Source organism: Sturnira hondurensis, unplaced genomic scaffold (genome assembly GCF_014824575.4).
Source record: "Sturnira hondurensis isolate 20B ecotype Veracruz unplaced genomic scaffold, ASM1482457v3 Scaffold0003693, whole genome shotgun sequence".
In the NCBI taxonomy this organism is placed as follows: domain Eukaryota; kingdom Metazoa; phylum Chordata; class Mammalia; order Chiroptera; family Phyllostomidae; genus Sturnira; species Sturnira hondurensis.
The window spans coordinates 7,234,733-7,254,091 of NW_028076324.1; the positions used below are offsets into that span (position 1 = coordinate 7,234,733).

Here is a 19,359-nt window from a genome sequence, read left to right on the forward strand (position 1 = left end):
CCCTGAGGGTGAGGCTGCAAGGGCAAGGTCCACCTGATTCCTGCAGGGACATGTCTCATGTCCCCCGAGAGAATAAATCAAACATTATCTTCCTTTGACTGGTGTGGGTGACGTTTTCAAATGGCTGCAGAGTTTGGGGACACAGACACTGACTGTGGTGTTTGCACCTGACGGGCGCTGCTCTGGCCGGGGCATGGGGACCCCAGACCCTCTGCTAGACACTATGGTGAGCACAGGGTCTCTGCTGGGAGAGGGAGGAAGGCACCAAGGTTTGAGGGAAAAGATTCAGGCACTCTGAGAGGCTGCCCCACCACCCACACACAGGACATGAGCAAAGGGGTGACGGGGGCAGCCCCCTCCTTCTCCACATGATCTTCACCAGATCTCCACCGTGGTGAAATAGTCTCTAACAGACCCGAACGTCAGGGCCACACGGTTCAGGCTGGCGGGGCTGAGGGGCACTGCTATTTCCCAGAATGAGCCACATTTCCACAGGGCACCTGGCCCAGAAATTGTTGATGCCAACCTGAAATGCAGCAGGGAACTTGTGGGCAGGTGCTGGGTCACTGGGGGCTCCAGGGGCTGCTCCGACTTGAGTGTCCTACCTGAGGAAAGTCGCTCTTTGGCAGGAAGCTGGGGGTGGTGGCTGAGGGGCCGTAGCCAGTGTCCGCACAGGATTGGCCCACAAGGAAGGAGGCAGAATTCACAAATGGGCTAGAGAGAGACAGGGAACAATGTGAGCTACCAGGTGTGGTGGGGGCACTGTCCACCTCACCCTGATGGCAGACAGGAGTGGGGCCACCTGCTAAAAGGAAAAACTATAGCCTCTCAGAAACTCAGGGGAGGGACCCACACACCCACATCCCGGGACAAGCACCCCAGAAAAAGAGGGTCAAACTACACATGCTTCTAGGCCCTGTGAACAGGCCATTCCTTGGCCTAGTTCCAGGTGTGCTACCCTGCAAACTTCTACTTACTCTACAAAACCCAGGTCCTGTAGCCTTCTCTAGGAAGATGCCCTCCTGGTCCCTTTTGCCCCCAAAGCTTCTCACCCCTCCACACCTACTGTCATTCCCCACAGTGGAGCCCTCCCTGGTTCCTGTCCCCACTACTTTGCCCTTTTCCCTGGTGAGTTCTAAGATCATAGCTAGATGATCTGAACTGCTTCTGAGCAGCCAAGGCCAGGCCCATGGTCCACTTGGCAGGAAGTCGAAACCCTCCGGCTGCAAGTTCTAGTTTTGTTTAATTTGTGACTACAGTAGGGGAAGGCAGAATAAAGCCCCTGAGGGTGGTGTGGCTGAACCAGCACTGCAGTACTTACTGGCTTTCACTGGAGAAGGCTGGATATGGTGCAGGAGGGAAGGTGTTCCACCAGGGGTAGTGTAGCACAGCGCTCTGCAACAGAGCGGGAGTGTCAGAAGAACAGAGGGGATGGGAGAAAAGGGACCCTCCCCCACTCACTGGGTAGGGTTCCAGTGGTCCAGGGCCAGGAGCTCTGAGGTTAGGATATGAGCTCCGCCCCTGGCTCCTAGCTGGGTCATCTGGGAATCACTTAACCTCTGTGTGCCTTAGTTTCCCACATGCATGGGCAAAACTACTGAGAAGGTTGCAGTGAAAATGAAGGTATTGATCAATACATGTGCAGGACCGGCGGGGGGTTGGGGGGGGGTGCGTGGGTGTGGTCCCAGAATCCCAGAGGCCTGGGTAGCCAGACTGTGAGGCACCCTTATGAAACTGCGTTTCATAAGGACCCATGTACTGGTGGCCCAGGACTCTGCTTGGAGTCTCCCCACCCCCATTCTATATAGCAAAGAATAAAACCAGATGCAAAGCAAGATGGCGCAAGTCCCTGCAGAGCCAGGCCCCAAGGAGGAGATGTGTGGCCTGCCCAGGGAAAGGGAACTTCTCAGAGGGGCAAGGGCCAAGGCCAGGGAAGGGGCTTCCACCAACACCATGAACTGGCCCCTTCCCTAGCAAGGCCCTCATGGCCCAACCATTCCTAGGCAGGTTGGGAGGTCACTCAACCCAGAGCTCCCATGGACCAAGGGGGCTACCAGTAGCAGCCAACTCTGTCTGGCCCAAGAATGCCTGGGGATTGCAAGAAACCTGCTTTGGGAAACACCAGTGAGTGGCTGGAAGAGTGAGCTTGAGGTCAGTGGGAGCAGAAGGGGCCTTATACTGGGATTTGACAGGATCAGCCTGGAGGTGTGGGACCGTGAATACTCCAGCCCCTCTGTACAACTGGAGTGGCATGTCCTACCTTGACACACAGGTCAATTCAGTAGAGGTCCCCTCCCCTAAAACAAGTCACAGTCACATCAGCAACGAAGCCCACATAGGACCCCATCAGAGAGGCTGTTCCCTGGGGAGAGGCTTACTGGCTGCCATCACAGCTTCTCCCAGCTGGCCCAGCTGGATGGTGAGTATAAGGTAGGAGCCCAGCAGCCAGCAGCTTCCCACCCCCAGCCCATGAAGGTCTTGGTCTTGGTTAAGGCAGCTGGATGCAACTCCCCAGGCTATTGTGTACTCCCTCTCTGAGACCCTAACCTAGAACTGGCCCAGAAGCAGCCCAGATGGCCAAAACTACCATGGCACCCTTCTCCTGTGCCTCCTCCATGCCAAGGGGAGGAGCCAGCCATGAATTCCCAACACTGTGCCCCACCTCTGACCCCTGACAGGGCCTGTCAGTGTCCAGATGTCCAGTCCCAGAGAATCAGTGCAAGGAAGAAGGGGAGAGAGACATGTTGAGACATTATTGATTGGCAGAAGCCCCAGGGGGGCCTGCTTGTTCTCAGTTTTTTGTACAGGCTGCAAAATTTTTATAAATGAAAAAAAAAAAGAATTAGGGGGAAAAGAAGCAAAGGGCCTCTTCCCAGCATGAAGGCCAGAGGTACAAAAACTCTTACAAGGAATCTGCTGTGGAACCCTCTGGAAGGAATTCATGCCATGGCCCAGGGAACAGAACGGGATCCCCCAGGAATCCCACTTCTCCCTATTGGTCTGGTTCAAGGTCACTTCCCACTGTGGCCCCATTTGAGAAGAGAAATCCAGCTCCTGAGGGACATGAACTTCTCGAGGTCAAAGGCACTTCTAGAACATTCTACTCCATACCATGTTCAGCTTCTTTAGATGAACTAGCACAACATGTAAAGCATGTGAACCAGGCCAGTCCGGGGAATAGGTGCCTATGCTGCAGGCCCACAAGGGACACAGTTGCCAGCCTGGACTCTGTGGTATCTGGAGTGGGGAGGACTCAGGGGGCTGTTCACTCACCTGACTTTCTCTGCCTATACCTAGACCAGATATGGGGATCCCTAGGTCCTGAAGGACCTCAAGGCCTCAGCTGGAGAAGCAGGATGGTAGGGGTCACTCCTGGCTTTATCTACCCAGCAACTTCAACCCCCTCCCTGAGCACTCCGCTCTAATAAGGCTGCTTATCAAGAATACCCCAGGATGTGAGGGTGATCTGGCTGCAACATCTGTCACCCCATTGATCACCAGGGTTGATTCGGCTGATCTGGCTGGCTAGGCGGGTGTCCCCTTCCTCCCTCACCGATCCATGTGCATCCCTCCCGAAGCTGCGCGCTTGGTCGAAGAGGACGACCTTCCCAACTAGAGGAGAGGACCGGTCTTCGGTCAAGGGTATACGAGTAGCTGCGCTCCCCTGCTAGAACCTCCAAACAAGCTCTCAAGAATACCCCAGTCCTGGCCCTGGCTGGTGTAGCTCAGTGGATTGAGCACAGGCCTGTGAACCACACAATCGCGGTTCGATTCCCAGTCAGGGCACATGCCTGGGTTGCAGGCCAGTTCCCAGCAGGGGACACACCAGAGGCAACCATACATTGATGTTTCTCTCCATCTCTCCTTCCCTTCCCCTCTCTCTAAAAATAAATAAATAAAATATTTAAAAAAAAAAAGAATACCCCAGTCCGGAGAGCCACGCTGTTTTGGAAGTATGTATGTAGACCCCTGCAGCTAGAAAGACAGAGCCATGTGCCTTTAGTGAGGATCCCCTCTTGCCCAGGTGAAAGAGAGAGAGCCACAAGGTTTCGACAGAGTTAAGACCTCCTCTTGCCCAGGTGAAAGAGGGAGAGCCATGCGGTTTCAGCGGAGTTAGGACCCCTGCAGTCATGAAAGAGAGAGCCATTTGGTTTTGGCGGAGTGCAGATCTCCTCTTTCCCAGGTGAAAGAGAAGACCACTCAGCTTTGCCAGAATGGAGATCCCTGCAACCAGGTGAAGAAGAAAGACATGCGCTTTTGGTGGAGTGCGGACCCCTGCAGCTTTGGTAGAAGAGGCCCACATGGCTTTGGGGCACTCCCTTTGGCCGAGTGGCCTGGAAAGCAGGAGAGACTTTGACTGGAACTTAGTACAAAAAACTCTTGCCAGTGGAAGGTGCCGCATGACTTTGGATTAATTGGAGATCCTGCCTGGACAGGCGACACAGCTCACAGTGCCAGCGACCTGAAAAATGGATGTGTACTCTTCCTGATTTACGCAACGGAAGCCAACCTGACCTAAGCCATTCTGATTGGACCAAATAGCGGGACCTCTGATCTGGGCTATGCAATCAGAATCCTGCTTTTAGAAATTTGGAATTGGATCCAACACAGAGATTGAAATTTCTTTAGGTAGCTGGCCAAATAGAATTTAAGCTTGAGAGCCTGGGTTTTCCTATGTTCTGGAAAATCGAGGGAAATGAGTCAGCAGAAAGCAAGTGAAACATGAGAAACAATTACACAGAGAGAAGATGTGGTGAGAAGCATAAAGAAATTTTGGACTACTTGTTTATCTGTGCCTTAAGTATATTTGCAAATTTTTGCTGAATTCCTACTTTTAAATTACGTAAGACACTCCTATATTATTTTAAAATGTTTATTCTTTTTCTGCTTATGGCAGTGAGAGTTGGTTTCTGTTAAGTTTCCAACCAGATGGTCCTATTAATATTCCAACATATTGCTATATTTGTACTCACCTCTACTCAGAGCCTGGACTAGAGTAAGGAAGAAATAGCCCAATAATAATAATAATAATAGTAACAATAATAAATCAATCCACTGAGCTACACCAACCAGGGGTCCTGTGTTTTATCTGCTTCTCTAGCAGGAGTGTTATCTTCCTCATCAGCTTACAGGTGGCCTAGGCAGCCAGGGCTGATGTCCCAGGGCCTGCCACTCCCCAGAGGGCTAGCCTCTGTCTCCAGGTGGAGAATCCCCAGGCAGGGTGCAGTCAGATAAAATATTTATTGGGTCATCAATAAATCATTACTGATTGTCAAGAATCAATAGTTGATATGTAGAAATGTATTTAATAACAACTAACTTTTGTTCAAAAAAATTATTTTGTAAAATAGTTGACTATAACCGTGAAATAAAATGTTAAACAACTTAAAAAAAAAAAGAATACCCCAAGTCCTAGCCCTGGCTGGTTTAGCTCAGTGGATTGAGCGCGGGCCTGTGAACCACATGACCATGGTTTGATTCCATCAGGGCACATGCCTGGGTTGCAGGCCAGTTCCCAGCAGGGGACTCATGAGAGGCAACCATACACTGATATTAAAAAAAAAAAAAAAGAATACCCCAGTCCTTCCCCATAGAGGTGGCACCATAAAGTCAGCCAGTCAGAGCCTTCCCTGGGATTTTCCAGTGTAGCCAGAAATGGTGGCTCTATTTGCCCTCACATCTAGAGGGCAGGGCCCTGGGATGTGATTGGTCCAGAGACAGGAAACTGACTGCACCCTGCCTGGGGATTCTCCACCTGGAGACAGAGGCTAGCCCTCTGGGGAGTGGCAGGCCCTGGGACATCAGCCCTGGCTGCCTAGGCCACCTGTAAGCTGATGAGGAAGATAACACTCCTGCTAGAGAAGCAGATAAAACACAGGACCCCTGGTTGGTGTAGCTCAGTGGATTGAGCACAGGCCTGTGAAGCAAAGGGTTGCTGGTTCGATTCCCAGTCAGGGCATGCCTGGGTTGCAGGCCAGGTCCCCAGTAGGGGACACATGAGAGGCAACCACATATTGATGTTTCTCTCCCACTCTTTCTCCTTCCCTTCCCCTCTGTCTCTAAAAACAAAAACAAACACACACACACACATATAGGACCATCTAGTGAAACTGGAATTTCTGCTGGGCAAAAATAATTTTTAGTGTAAGTATTACATGGGACACACATGGTAAAATAAAATCTATGAGATGAGAACCTTCCCTGGCTGGTATAGCTCAGTGGATTGAGTGCAGACCTGTGAACCAGAGGATCACAGTTTGATTCCTAGTCAGGGCACACACCTGGGCTGCAGGCCAGTTCCTAGCAGGGGATGCATGAGAGGCAACCACACATTGATATTTCTCTCCCTCTCTCCTTCCCTTCCCTTCCCTTCCCTTCTAAAGATAAATAAATAAAAAATCTTTAAAAATCTTATGAGAAACTTAAATTTCACTGGACGGCTATGTTTTTATTTGCTAAATCCAGCCACTTCAGTGACACTGAAAATCCTGGATTCAGTTCCACCTCCTGCCTGGTCCACTCTGGTTCCCCTTCCTGGGCTTGGTTCTGCCCAGCTGGAAGGCAGAAGGAGCATGGCGCCCACATTGACCAGCACAGACTCAGCCTGCGCGGACTACAGGGGCTGCCCACAGCTCCCTGGCCAGATCTGGTGTGGCCTGAGGGGTGACCCCCACAATCTGTGGCCCTACAGAAACAGGCTGAGTGCACAGCCTGGGGAGGGGCAGCTCAGCCTTGGTCAGCTGGGCTCCGACTACCCACAGGGGAGCCTGATCCAAAGCCAGGGCTTGACTGGCACCTTCCTTGTATCAGGGTCCCCTGTCGCTGCCCAATGTCCCAGTTTCTGAGCCCCTCAGGTCTTTACAAGCTGTTCAGGAGGAGCTCCATCCTGGCCCTCCACTGGCTTCCTAGGTCACCATAAGGGGGAAGTAGTCCTTGGCTACTCTCTCAGCGCATGTTCTGACCCAGGAATTTATTCCAGAAACAGCTGGGGGACAAATCCACAAGAGGGAGGAAAACACAGAACCTTATTTATAGCAGCGGAAAATTGGAACCACCCCAAAGGCCCAACATTACGGAAATAATTAGGGAAATTACAGGATGCTGAGAAGGAAGAATCCTGTGCATTGTAAGAACAGCAAGTTCACACTCTGAGCCTGTGAAACAAGGCATACTGGAACCACAGGAACAATCATGCTGCCACTTGTGGGACAGCACACAGGGACATGAAGGGGACTAGAGGGGGAATGGGAAGGTATCAGCCGTGACGACACGAGCAGAGGCTTGGGTAGGTCAGGGGATGTATGGACATAGTTTCAATAGGAAAGAGAAAGGAGGCTGAACCAATGCATGGCGGTGCCTGGACCTGCTAGAGGCCCTGCTGGACCTCAGCCAGACCTTAGGCAGGCTTTGTGCTGCAGGTGGTGATCTCAACTCAGAGCTGACTCGCTGCCTAGCCAGTGCTCGAGGCTGACTGTGAGTAAGTTCAGATCTCGTGCCCTGTCATGTTAGGACACCATGTAGGCACAGGTGGGCATGGAGAGAATAGAGTCTGAATCCTCCTAGCCCTTTTGATGCTCTGGTTATGGGTTGGTGCCTCATGGGTGGTTCCCAGCACTGGAAGCTGAGCTCCACCTGACCTGGGGCCCATATCCCAACTCCTCTTAACCCTGATCTTGATTCTCCCTCCCTCTGCCCACCTGGCCTTCCACGCATCCCTGCTGCTTCCCAAGCTCTTTTCTGGTACCCAACACCCCACCTGCTCTCCCCCGGGCCCCCAGAAGCTCCAGTCTGCCCACTGAAAAATGCAGTTTTTCTTTCTACAGTGGAAGAGGAGCCCTGCTTCTACCCAGGACAGGAGGTGCCGGGCTGACTCACTGGAGAATTCTGACACTTCTCCTGGGGCTACTTGTGCCTCTTTCACATGAGGCTGGCTCCTATGGTGGTTTTGTTACTTATGATACTCATTACTGTCATCAAAACCTGGGAGCAACCAAGACACCCTTCAGGAGGTGATGGATAAACTGTGGTCCATCCAGACTATGGGATGTTACTCAGTGCTAAAAAGGATGAACTATCCAGTCCTGGCTGCTGTGGCTCAGTGGAATGAGTGCCGGCCTGCAAACTGAAAGGTCCCTGGTTTGATTCCAGGTTGGGACACCTGCCTAGGTTGCGGGCCATGTCCCCAGCTGGGGGTGTGTGAGAGGCAATCAAATGATGTATCTCTTGCATATTGCTGTTTCTCTCTCTTTCTCTCTCCCTCCTTTCCCTTCTCTCTAAAAGTAAATTTAAAATCTAAAAAAAAAAAAACCTTAAAAAGTAAAAAAGAATGAACTACCCTGCCACAAAAAGTCATGGAGGAACCTTAAATGCATGTTACTGAGTGAAGGAAGCCAATGTGAAAAGCTGCATACTGTATGATCCTAATTCTAGGACATTTTGAAAAAGCAAAACTGTGGAGACGGGAAAAGGATCTGTGGGTCCCAGACTTGGGGAGGGGTACACAGGCAGAGCACAGAAGGTATCAGGACAGTGACACAACTCTGTATGATGCTGTGGTGCTGTAGTGGTGGGTACATGTCACGGTGCATTTGTATAAACCCACAGTGTCTGGCATGGAGAGATGAGAACCCTGATGTCCACTGAACTTCAGTGACTAACAACATATCAATACTGGCTCCCCTGTTGTAACAATGTAGCTCACTCATTAACCAAGACATTGACAACACAAGGATGTGGGGGAGGGATATATGGGAACTTTCTGTGCAATTTTCCTATAAATCTTTAAGAAATTACGTCTGTTGGCCCTAGCCAGGTAGCTCAGTTGGTTAAAACATTGTCCCAATACACCAAGGGTGTGGATTCGATCCCACACAAGAAGCAACCAATGAATGCTAAACAATGAGAACAACAAATAGGTGTTTTACTTTCTCTTCCTCTCTCCCCCTTCCTGTCTCTCTCTAAAAATCAGTAAATTTAAAAAAAGTTTTGCGTATTTTCATTAAAAAGAAAAAAGTATATTAAATGACAAAGGAAGAAATACCGAAGAAAAGTAAACAACCACGACCCATTACAGGGGTCCCAGCTTCCAGGTGAAGGCGGCGGCTAGGCCCAGGTGGCTCCCTGAGGGCCAGTTATGGCCTTTGCAAAAAAACCTAGTGGCTCATAGCTGAGGATCTTGGTGGCAGGTAGGTTTCCCCCATGAGGGCACCAACCCACCCCAGGGCCAACTTTGTGGGCCGGGCTCACCTGGACACCGAGTCCGCTATGCGGGCTTGGTAGCGGTGGGGCACTGTACAGGATACTGCCAGCTGGTGGGGCCTCATGTTGTGGGAACTCCCCGTCCATGGCGGGCCCCACTGCCAGCATCAGGCAGCTCCTTGACCCGGGCCACGGGGATGTCTGTGTCTATCTGGGCTTCTTGCTACGAGGTGGAGGCATCATGACCTGGGAAGAGATAAGAAATGTCCTAAGGTCACCCTCTGACCCAATGGGCAAAGACCCTCTCCTTGGGGGCAGGGGACAGGTGGTGAGGGAAAGCTAGGCTGGGCTTACACAAAGGGAAGAGGGTCAGGGCACCCCCCAACAGGCTCTGCCTCAACTGCAGGACCCCATGGACACGTACCACATGCCCCCCACCCACCCTGACTGTACCACCTCAATGTGGGGAATATAAGCTGAGGCTCCCCAAACTCCACAGCGCTGCCAGGGGCCCCTCTAAGTTCCTGGGCCTCTCTTCAGCAGCTATTTTGGGGAGGGGGCCCTTCAGGCCCCAGGGGAGCACTCCTACTTGGTCTCCATGCTCCAAGTCCACAGGAGGTCCCACCCACTGCCCGGGCCCCCTCCTGGGAACTATGGGCCTGGACCTCCAGGATAAGGGCAGCCTATCAGCATGGCTGGCTAACCCCACCTCCCTGCAGGTCACAGCAGTGTCTCAGGCTGCCTGGCTCAACAAATAACAAATATGTGGGTCTTACTTGATCTTAGCCAAAAGACCGAGAAGTGGTAAATATGTGGATCTCAAAGGGTGCTCCTGATACCCTCAAGAGAGCCATAAGCTCTAGGACCCCTGGTGTGAGGGGTGACCTGTGGGCACCTGGTTCTGTGACCAGGGCATCTGGCTGGAAGGCAGAGTTCAATCAGCTGGCCCCTCTGAGTTGGAGGTACCCACCTAGGAGAGGCTTACCAGAGGGTATCTGGGGGAGTCAGGGCCTAGCAGAGCCAGGAAAAGTTCCCAGACCTGGTTTGGAACAGGGACACACAGCATTCCCACTGAGAATGTCCTTGTTCTCCAGGAAAAAGTCACCAGGGTGCCTGCAGCCCCCCATGCCTTCCATCTGCCCTGTGGCCTGTGACTGAGCATCCCCACCCTGTGCCCCACCCCCCCACTATGAGCAGGGACCCCAAGCAGGCTAGCATGCTCCTCAGGAAAGGGACCACCCAAGGACGTTAATCACCCAGGGAGGCAGGAAGGGGAGGCAGCCGCCACTCCCAGCCAAGCCCTGAGTGAAGAAATTCTCAGGACTTCCAGTAATCACAGTTGCAAGAGCTGCTTGTGCAATACTCGGGGGGTGTGGGGTGGCTTCACTCTGCGCCCTACTGGCCATGCACCCCTCATTCTACAACCCACTCCAGTCTCCACCCATCTACTTATCAGGCTCGTGCCTGCTGGTAGAACAACCCTTCCCACGCCCCCCAGAGGCCTGGACCCTTGGAGGTGCTGGTCACTTCCTGAATGCACCTCCAAGCTCCCACAGGCCAGACATGGTTGAACACAGGCTTATACACTGCAAATGGGAGGCCCTGGGATCACCCGTGATGAACACATATTTACTCTGTGAATGTGGTTTGGTCAGTCCTCATGAAAATTTTGGGGTCAGGAAGACAGGTCAAAGATTTAAATGACTAGATAATCAGTCAGCTTAGGGTACCTTAGCCCCTTGAGCCTTTGCTTGCTTATCTGGAGAATGAGTTGGTCGGGGCTTTATAGACAAGGCTCGTGAGGCCTTGGTAGAGCCAGGGGCCTCTGCAAACCAGTAGCCATTTAAGTGATTGCTGTCTTCACCAAGGCCCCAGGAAGCACCATGAATTGGGGGGATATCCTTTGAAGAAGGTCTACTCCCAGCACCCAGGACAGCAAGCAAGTGGAAACCACCTCTACTCAACCGAGAAGGGTCACAGAGCTGACTGCGAGCACTGGTTGGCTCGCTCTCATCCCTTCTCTGCAGCAAACACTCAGAACAGGACATGACCCCTGCCTGAGCCCCTCCCCCACCAGCTCCCCTTCGCAGCAGTCATGTCCCCAAACAAAGCAGACCCCATCCAACACAGGGTACTTCTGGGCTCTGCAGCCACAAGGCCTGGCTGCTCCCTTGGAAAGCACTGTTCAGAGCTTGTGGGTGACTCCCAAGGATTCCTGATGGTCCCTGTCCCGGAAACCAAGGTTGACTGTGTCCACAAACACCCCTGTCTGAGTGGCAGCCCCAGAAGGCTCAGACACTGTGTCCTCACCCAAGGTCCAACCATCACATTCCTTCATAGTAAGAGGTTTGTCACCTACAGGGAGGGCTTCAGACCCTGCTGGGAGTCAAGGCTCAGAGGGCTGAGACCCAGAGGGCTGACACCCTGGGGAGCATGTGCACCCTCTTCTTTCACAGACATGGAATGGTGATGGGGGAGAGGCTGTGCCTTAGAAGCCAGGGTTAGGGCGCATGGAACGTGAGGCAGGTGGGAGTGTAATGTGGTATGGCCACAGATCCAGCAATTTTGCTCCTTGGTGTCAGCCCGAAAGAAAGGAAAACACATGTTCGCACAAAACTTGTACACAGATGTGCACAGCAGCACAACTCACAACAGCCAAAACTGAAGTGTCCACCAGCTAATGAATGAACAAATACAACATGACCCATCCACACACTAGAACAGTGATTTTCTATTAATGTGCCACAAGAACTTTTACTTTTTTCTACTCCTTACCCAAGGATACGAAGAAAAATCAATCAGTTATTTCCTATACGCACCCATACAGGGGATTGAACCCATAACCTAGATATGTACCCTGACTGGGGACCAAATCCACAAACTTCTGGTGTATAGAACAATGCTCCAAGCAACTGAGCCACTTGACCAGGGTGCCATAATGATTTTTAAAACATGCAATACCTGTCTATTTAGTCAGGGGCACCAACCTCTTCTCCCTTAGACTGCCAAATAAAAAATGACAACAGCCAACACAACAATAGCCATCCAGTGTGAATCAAAGTTATACCTACTTTTTGTCAGATCAATAAAAATTCTATTTTGGTGTACCACAGAATTTTAATAATTAGTTTATGTATGCTATGAGGGGGAATAGGTTGAAAATCGCTGCACTGGAATATCACTCAGCCATCAAAAGGAGTGAAGGACCAACCAACACTCGCTACTACATGGATGGGCCTGGAACACACGATGTTCAGGGAGAGAAGCCAGACACAGACGGCCACAGAGTGTGTGATTCCATCTATGTGACATGTCCAGAACAGGGAAACCCACAGAAACAGGAAGTGGCTTAGAGGGCGCCAGGCTGTGGGAGAGGAGACTAGGAAAAAGGGAGGGGCACTATGCCATTACCATCGTTAATGCCCCCAGAGGCCACCCCTATGGTGCCCCTTCCTCCAGTACCCAAGTCCAACATCACCTCTCACTGCCCCAGTGCCTCCACAGCCTCAGGCTTCATATTCTCCCACCCCCCTATACACAGCATGTATCATTATCCCCTCACTTCCTGGACCCAGCTGCCAGCCCCAAGCTCCAGAGGGTGAATGCGTCACAGCCCAGAAGGGATTCACCTCAGAGGGGCACAGCACGGAGCCACAGGGCGTGGAGGTCAGAGCTGGGTGGGCCTGCTGAGTATTTTTAGATGTGAGTCTCATGACAGAAGCGTGGGTGCTCTCGGCAGGTAGGGCCTGCAGTCACCATCATGGTTTATTTTCACATGATTTCCTTTCGAGATCAAGTTTTTTCAAATGAGTCATCACAAAAGACAAAGATCAAGAAATCAGTGGTCCAGACAGGACCACTGGGATTGAAAGGTTTTAGGGAGCCTGATCCCCAGGGACAGGCCATAGATCTCACTCCACATGGGCCTCTGTCAGCTTAGCCCCCAAACAAACTCTGATCCAGCCACCTGGACCCTCCATCTGGTGATGTCTGGACCCTGCTGGCTACTCATTACTTCTTCCATATCTCATCAGGCCAGGACAAGGCTGTGCCCCCTGGAGCACCATCTGTGGGTGGCAGCCATTCCAGCCAGCCCTTCCTCAGGCTCCAAATGAGGGCCCCAGGATCCAGGTGGGAGAGGAGTGGGACTCCATGAGGCTCAGCTAATAGGAGAGGGGCCCTGGATGGTTCCTCAGGCCCGGCCAGGCCCGACTTGGCTGACCAGGACTGTCTGGGGGAAGGGCTACCTGTGAAGTCCACAGAGCCACGTGTAGGGATCCCCCTCCTCACCTTACAGGTCAGGGCCAGTCTGGGTAAGTCCCCAGTGAGGGACCCAGAAGGGAAAGGAGTAGTGGTATCCTGGAGAGGCTGTTCTACTCCTAGATGAAGGTGCTGGGCCAAGACAGGGCATGCTGGAGTTGGGGACAGAGATAGGCAGCTGCAGGTGGAGAGGCCAAGCTGACAGAGCTCAGCATTAGGTGAGACTGAACAGCTTGTTCTTGGTGGCACCAGCTCTGCACTAAGGTCCTTCCTGGGCTTATGGGCACAGCTCAGCTCTTCTAGGACCGCCAAGGGGGTACTTGCCCCTAGAGAGCCACCTCCCTGGGTGAGCTAGAACCAAGGGCCAAAGGAAGCTGTGGGGGTTCCTGAAGGACATGACAGTGCTGGCCCTTTCCTTCCTGAAAGCCTCAGGAGTCCATTCCTCCTCTATTGACTACTGAGGATGGGGGTACTTGGGTGGGATGCAAAGGGGACAGGCAACAAAGAGGGGAGGACCACAGGGCCAGGGTGAGATCCCAGGGCCCAGGGGCCAAAAGGAGGATGGACGCCAGCTGGGAGCAATGGAGGATGGAGGATTTGGTAGAAGGCCCATGGTTCAGAAGAAAATGGGGGACAGAGGGGGCATATTGGGGTAACTGGTGTTCCCCAAACTCACATCCACTGGGAACCTGTTAATGGGCCCTTATCTGGAAATCAGGTCTTTGTAGATGAAATTAGTTAAGATGGAGTCATGCTGGATCAGAGTGGGCCTAATAAAAACTGGTATCTTACCCCCTTCCCAGATAGACATGGGGGAGAAAAGCCACGTGAAGATGGAGGCAGAGATTGGGGTGATGCAGCCCCAAGCAAGGGACCCCTGGAGCACCTAGAAGCTGGGAGAGGCCAGGGCTGGGCTACAGTATGAGCACAGCCCTGCAACACTTTGATCTTGGACTTCTGGTCTCCAGAACTGGGAGGGCAGAAATCTCTGTGCTTTCCGCTGCCCAGTGTGTGGTCAGTATAGTTGTCCCAGGACACCTGGGCAGGAGCAGGAGGCAAAACCCAGCTGGGGCCACCCTGACCCTTGGCCTGAATCCCTATGATGCCTGGGTGACCAGGAACTCCACTGATGGGTCAGGCTGGCACCAAGTGTGTGACCTCAAATTTCTAAAATGCCCCAAAGAGGCGTTGGAACTCAATGGCTCTGGAAAGCCAAAGATGGCAAGGGCCCCGTGCACACAATGGGCAGGGTAGGAGTGGGGACAAGGATGACGAGATGGGCTACTTGGAAGCCCCATCTGAGAGTGTAGGTGGCCAGGGGTTGAACTTGCAGTTCCGTACCCAGTGAGGTAAAAGGTGGGCTACAGTACCCCAAGGTCCCCCACCTGGACCAAGCTCACACTTGTCATCCACAGAGGGTGTGTGAACTCATGAAGCCATCTTTTGCAAAACCTTCCAACCTGCTGGACTCAAAGCCCCTGCCCCTGTGCTCCAGGCTGAGGCACCGGGTGGCCAGCTGGTTGTACAGGGACCCCACAGCTCCTCTGCAGGGCCAAGCAGGGGGTGTTGTTCAACTGATACCCTGATCCTGGCACTTGTCAACACCTGGCCAGACAGGGGGACCAGTCAGCAGACAGTGAATGGAAGAGGCCCTGGCCAGTAGTGACCGCCCAGTTTATCACCTCAGCCTGACTCCCTAGAGTGAAAGCAGCAGAGCCGGGCCTCCCAGGGCCAACAAAGGGGAGCACAGACGGTGACCCCACATGCCACCCGAGGGACGATGCTAGTGGTGTAGGAGCCTGGCACGAGAGGGAGGTACATGCCTGAGGATGGCCACAGCAGGTACAATGTGCAGCGAGTGTTGGTGCTCCCCCTCCGCACACACACCTCTGACAACTGCCAGGAGGGAAAGGAAGCCCATTAGGAGAAACCACACCTGGGGAAACAGAACCGAGCCCACATTCAGGGAGTGATATTTGATGAAACAAACAGAAAGGGAGGCCCTGTGGGATAGGTTCCAGGTGCACCAATTAGGGGTCACCTTGGCTGGCTGTCTCTGGCCAATGCATCTGCCAACTGCATGCTCACAGACCAGTCTACTTGTCCAGGACAGACCAGGGGGCCACTGTGATGCCTCCAAGCAGGACATAGCAAAATGATAATGCTCTGACAGCTATTCAGTGAGGGTGAAGGTGGGTGCTTTATAAAACAACTTGGACCCCAGGGCAGCCTCTGAGTTTGTAAGGACACAGCAGAGTTGTGCAGCCTTCAGGAGGCCAAGCATCTTCTGTGCAGGCGTCCTTTTCTGGGAAGTGCCTGCTCAGTTCTTGTGTTTACTTGTGGTCTTTAAAAAGCGTTAGACACACTGAGCTTGTGGTCTCTGACCCTCAGGTCTCCTTCCCCCGAGTGAATGTGAAGCCAAATCCCCCTGGCCCTGACTTCTTGGTCCTTTGACACGAACTTCCATAGTCTGTCTGGTGTTCATGTGGAGGGTAGACTGTCCCTCCTGGTACAGCATGCCAGCTCTCCCTACCCAACCTCTCAGAGGATTGCAAGAAGGATAGTGGCTGGTGCTGCCCACAGCCAGGCCACGCTAGTCCTAGTTGAGTGGCGTGAGCAGTCAGCACCTCCTTGGTCTCCTTCTGTCCAGCCTGGTGCCAAGAACATCATAAGGGGCCTTTGCCCCAGCCTGAAGGACAAAGGAAGAGGAGGCCCATCCTGGTTTCAGAAAAAGGCGGAGGCCTCCAAATCACGACAGCAGGGACCCTAAGACCTACCAACAGAACATGGAACCATTTCTCCTACCGTAACAAGTGACTACAAACTTGGAAGCTTGAAATGGCACAGTGTGCCGTCCCATAGTCTTGTGGGCTGAAAGTCCAGGCCAGCCTGCCACCTCAGCCCTGAGGCTCCCAGGCCAGGCACTGTGCTGCGTCCTCTGAGGAGAAGCTGTTTCCAAGCTCACACAGATGCCAGCAGGGCTGGGCCTTGGCTTCTAGAGGCTGCCTGCCCNTCTCCTACCGTAACAAGTGACTACAAACTTGGAAGCTTGAAATGGCACAGTGTGCCGTCCCATAGTCTTGTGGGCTGAAAGTCCAGGCCAGCCTGCCACCTCGGCCCTGAGGCTCCCAGGCCAGGCACTGTGCTGCGTCCTCTGAGGAGAAGCTGTTTCCAAGCTCACACAGATGCCAGCAGGGCTGGGCCTTGGCTTCTAGAGGCTGCCTGCCCATGTCCCCATCAAGTTCTGCTCCCCATCTTCACAGCCAGAGAAGTGCATGTGCCTCTTCAACCTTCAAGTCTCTCACTTCCCTTCAGCCTCCAGTAAAGAAAGTTCTCTGCCTATGGGGACCCTGTGATGACACCATGCCTCCTGGGAATCCAGGATCACCCCCCATATCCGAATCCTCAGCTTAACCCTGTCTGCCAAATTCTTCTCTGTCTGCAAAACCCCTCTGCCATGTGAGGTGATATGTCCACAGGTCCCAGGACTAGGACAGGGATCGCTCTGGGCTGTTACTGAAATAGGACACAGCTTGCAAGTAGAGCACCAGGCAGGGAGGACCCCTGGCCTCACTCAGTGACAGGCTCTGGGGACACAGGTCCTGCTCCCCATAGATGCCTAGACCAGCAAAGCCCACACAGCTTCCTCTCCTAGAAACCTCTTCAGGGCCCTTGAAGGGGCCAGGCAGTGGGGGGCTGGCAGGTGCAAGAATGTGGTCCAGGTTTCCAGAAGGGCTGGTTTTTCAAGAGAAGTGGCAGGTCTGGATTTGGAGGTGGCAGTCCCTGATTTCTCAAAGCTGGCAGTCCAGCCGACATGCCCAACCCTCCCTATGGGGTGCCTTCCTCCAGGTGCTGGGGACAGAGCTGCTTAGCCCCCGTTACCAACCAGCACCCTTCAGGGCTGTCCCTGATAGTTTTCCACATCCACCTGAGATCTCATTAACCCTGAGTCCCCCCAAAACAGTGGGTCAAATACCACTGGCCAGGCTAGCTCATTTATTCCCTAGTGACACTATGAGAGGCTCTCACAGTTTGTCACCAGTGCCAAGCTCAGACCCACCCTGGATTGGGTGGGGGTGGGAAGTGGCCCTATGCCCCCACTTCACAGCCTACAGGACAGAATAATACCCCCAAACCGCCAAGACCATCCTGGACCCTGGAGTAGCCCTGCTAAGCTCTGGCCATACAGACCTGGCCACTGGAAGAGCCGAGGGCACAAGGTGGCATGAGTATGGCTTCCCCACCCAACCCTGTGTTGCCCCAGGTCCTGGGGGTGACCCTTTCCTCGCTTTACCTCATGTGTGGAAGGAGATGCCTTCTCACCATGGCCAGACTCAAGAGGGCTACAGGCTGGGAGGAAAAGCACATGCCCTGCACTTATGGGGCCATCTCTGCATGTGAGTTAGAGTCATAAAAATTTACTGCCCAGCTGTGACTGGTGTGGCTCAGTTGGTTGGGCGTTGTTCCACAAAGTGAAAGGGCACCGGTTCAATTCCTGGTCAGGGCACATGCCTGAGTGGTGGGTTCCATCCCAGTTGGGGTATGTGTGAGAGGTAACTGATTGATGTTTCTCTCTTGCATCCACACTTCTCTCCCTCTCTTACTTCCTCCCTAGCCTTCTCTCTAAAAAATAAATAAATAAAATCTTTAAAAGACAAGTTTACTGCCTGCTGGGACCCCAACCAGACACCCGCTCCTTCCTGCCTTCCCAGCATCCTGTGTCATTGGCCTTTCACCCTTGGGGTGGACTCCCAGGAAATGGGTGACAGCCTTCCAGGCACTGTTTGTGAGACCTTGGAGCAAAAGGATCGAGGGCTCTTTCAGTTTCACTTGTTATTTATCCTCTAAGGGGATGGAGGCCAGTCTTGACAGGAACCTGGGGGCCTGCTCTGCATGCTGACTGGGAAGAGCATAACATGGCTGGAGGTCAGCGCCCAAGCATGTTTTGGGAGTAGAGAGAACCCTGTGCAGCTACAGCAAGCCTGGCGAGGTCCCCCACTGCAGGTGACAGGCTCAATGGAGGCATCAGAAACATCAGAGACTGTGAGTGGGCCTTTCCTTAACAGCCTCATTGGCCTCCCTGGGCTGTGTCCCTGTCACACACACTGCGGACACTCTTTCTGCCCTGTGGGCAGCACAGGAGGAGGGAACCTTCCTGCCCACAGCTGACCCAGGAAGAGTTATGTGTAAATGGGTGAATTGGGGGAGGGACGCTCTGCATCACTCTCTGGGGTCACTCTCCTTCCCGCTGTCACCTTGCCTCACTGCAAAGGAGTCCCAGACAATCAGGGGAACCTGCAGGATGCCCAGGGAAGTGCCAGCGCCCAGCGCACCACCTCCCACTGAGTTGACTTTAGGGAGGAGCTGTTCTCTGGGCCTCCCACCCCCAGGCCCCTACCTACTCACATCCCACCCAAGGCATCTCTGCACCAGGAGTCCAGATCCCCCAGGACCACCTCTCAAGGGATGCACTGGTTTGGGGCAGAGCAGGGGCTTAGTGAGGAGCACCTGGGAAGCCTTGTTCATCTTCCATAAAACAGAAGATAGCACTTCCTCTGTCCTCCCCATGAGGACAGGGAAAGACACCTGACAAACCACCCAACGCCTGCATGTGAGCTGGCAGCAGGGAGCCACACTCAACCCACCTCCATGCCACAGCATGCGGGCACTGGAGGGGCAAGGACAGGCCCTGCTTTCTTCCTTTTCCCCTTTTCACACTTTGTTTTATGAAGATAAAATTCACATGCCACACACCTCACCCATTATGGTGTAAACTTCAGAACTTTCTAGTGCATTCACAGGGTTGTGCAACTGGCATCATTTCTATTTCCAGAACATTCCATCACTCCCAAAAGAAGTGTAAACCCATCCGCAGTCACCCCCATCCCCTTCCCAGTCCCT

At 53.1% G+C, this 19,359-nt stretch overlaps 1 protein-coding gene across 4 annotated transcripts in view; it reads right to left on the reverse strand.

Annotated features, from left to right (window-relative positions):
• Nucleotides 1-19,359, reverse strand: part of SBNO2 (strawberry notch homolog 2) — a 55,774-nt gene that overhangs the window by 28,609 nt on the left and 7,806 nt on the right. For all 4 annotated transcript variants that reach the window (XM_037042329.1, XM_037042327.1, XM_037042326.1 and 1 more), the window contains exons 3-5: nt 9,247-9,444; nt 1,322-1,395; nt 606-714 (exon numbers count right to left, since the gene is read on the reverse strand). In XM_037042329.1, coding sequence (XP_036898224.1) covers nt 606-714; nt 1,322-1,395; nt 9,247-9,366 — 303 coding nt within the window. In that variant the 5' untranslated portion in view covers nt 9,367-9,444. The remainder of the gene's footprint in view (nt 1-605; nt 715-1,321; nt 1,396-9,246; nt 9,445-19,359) is intronic.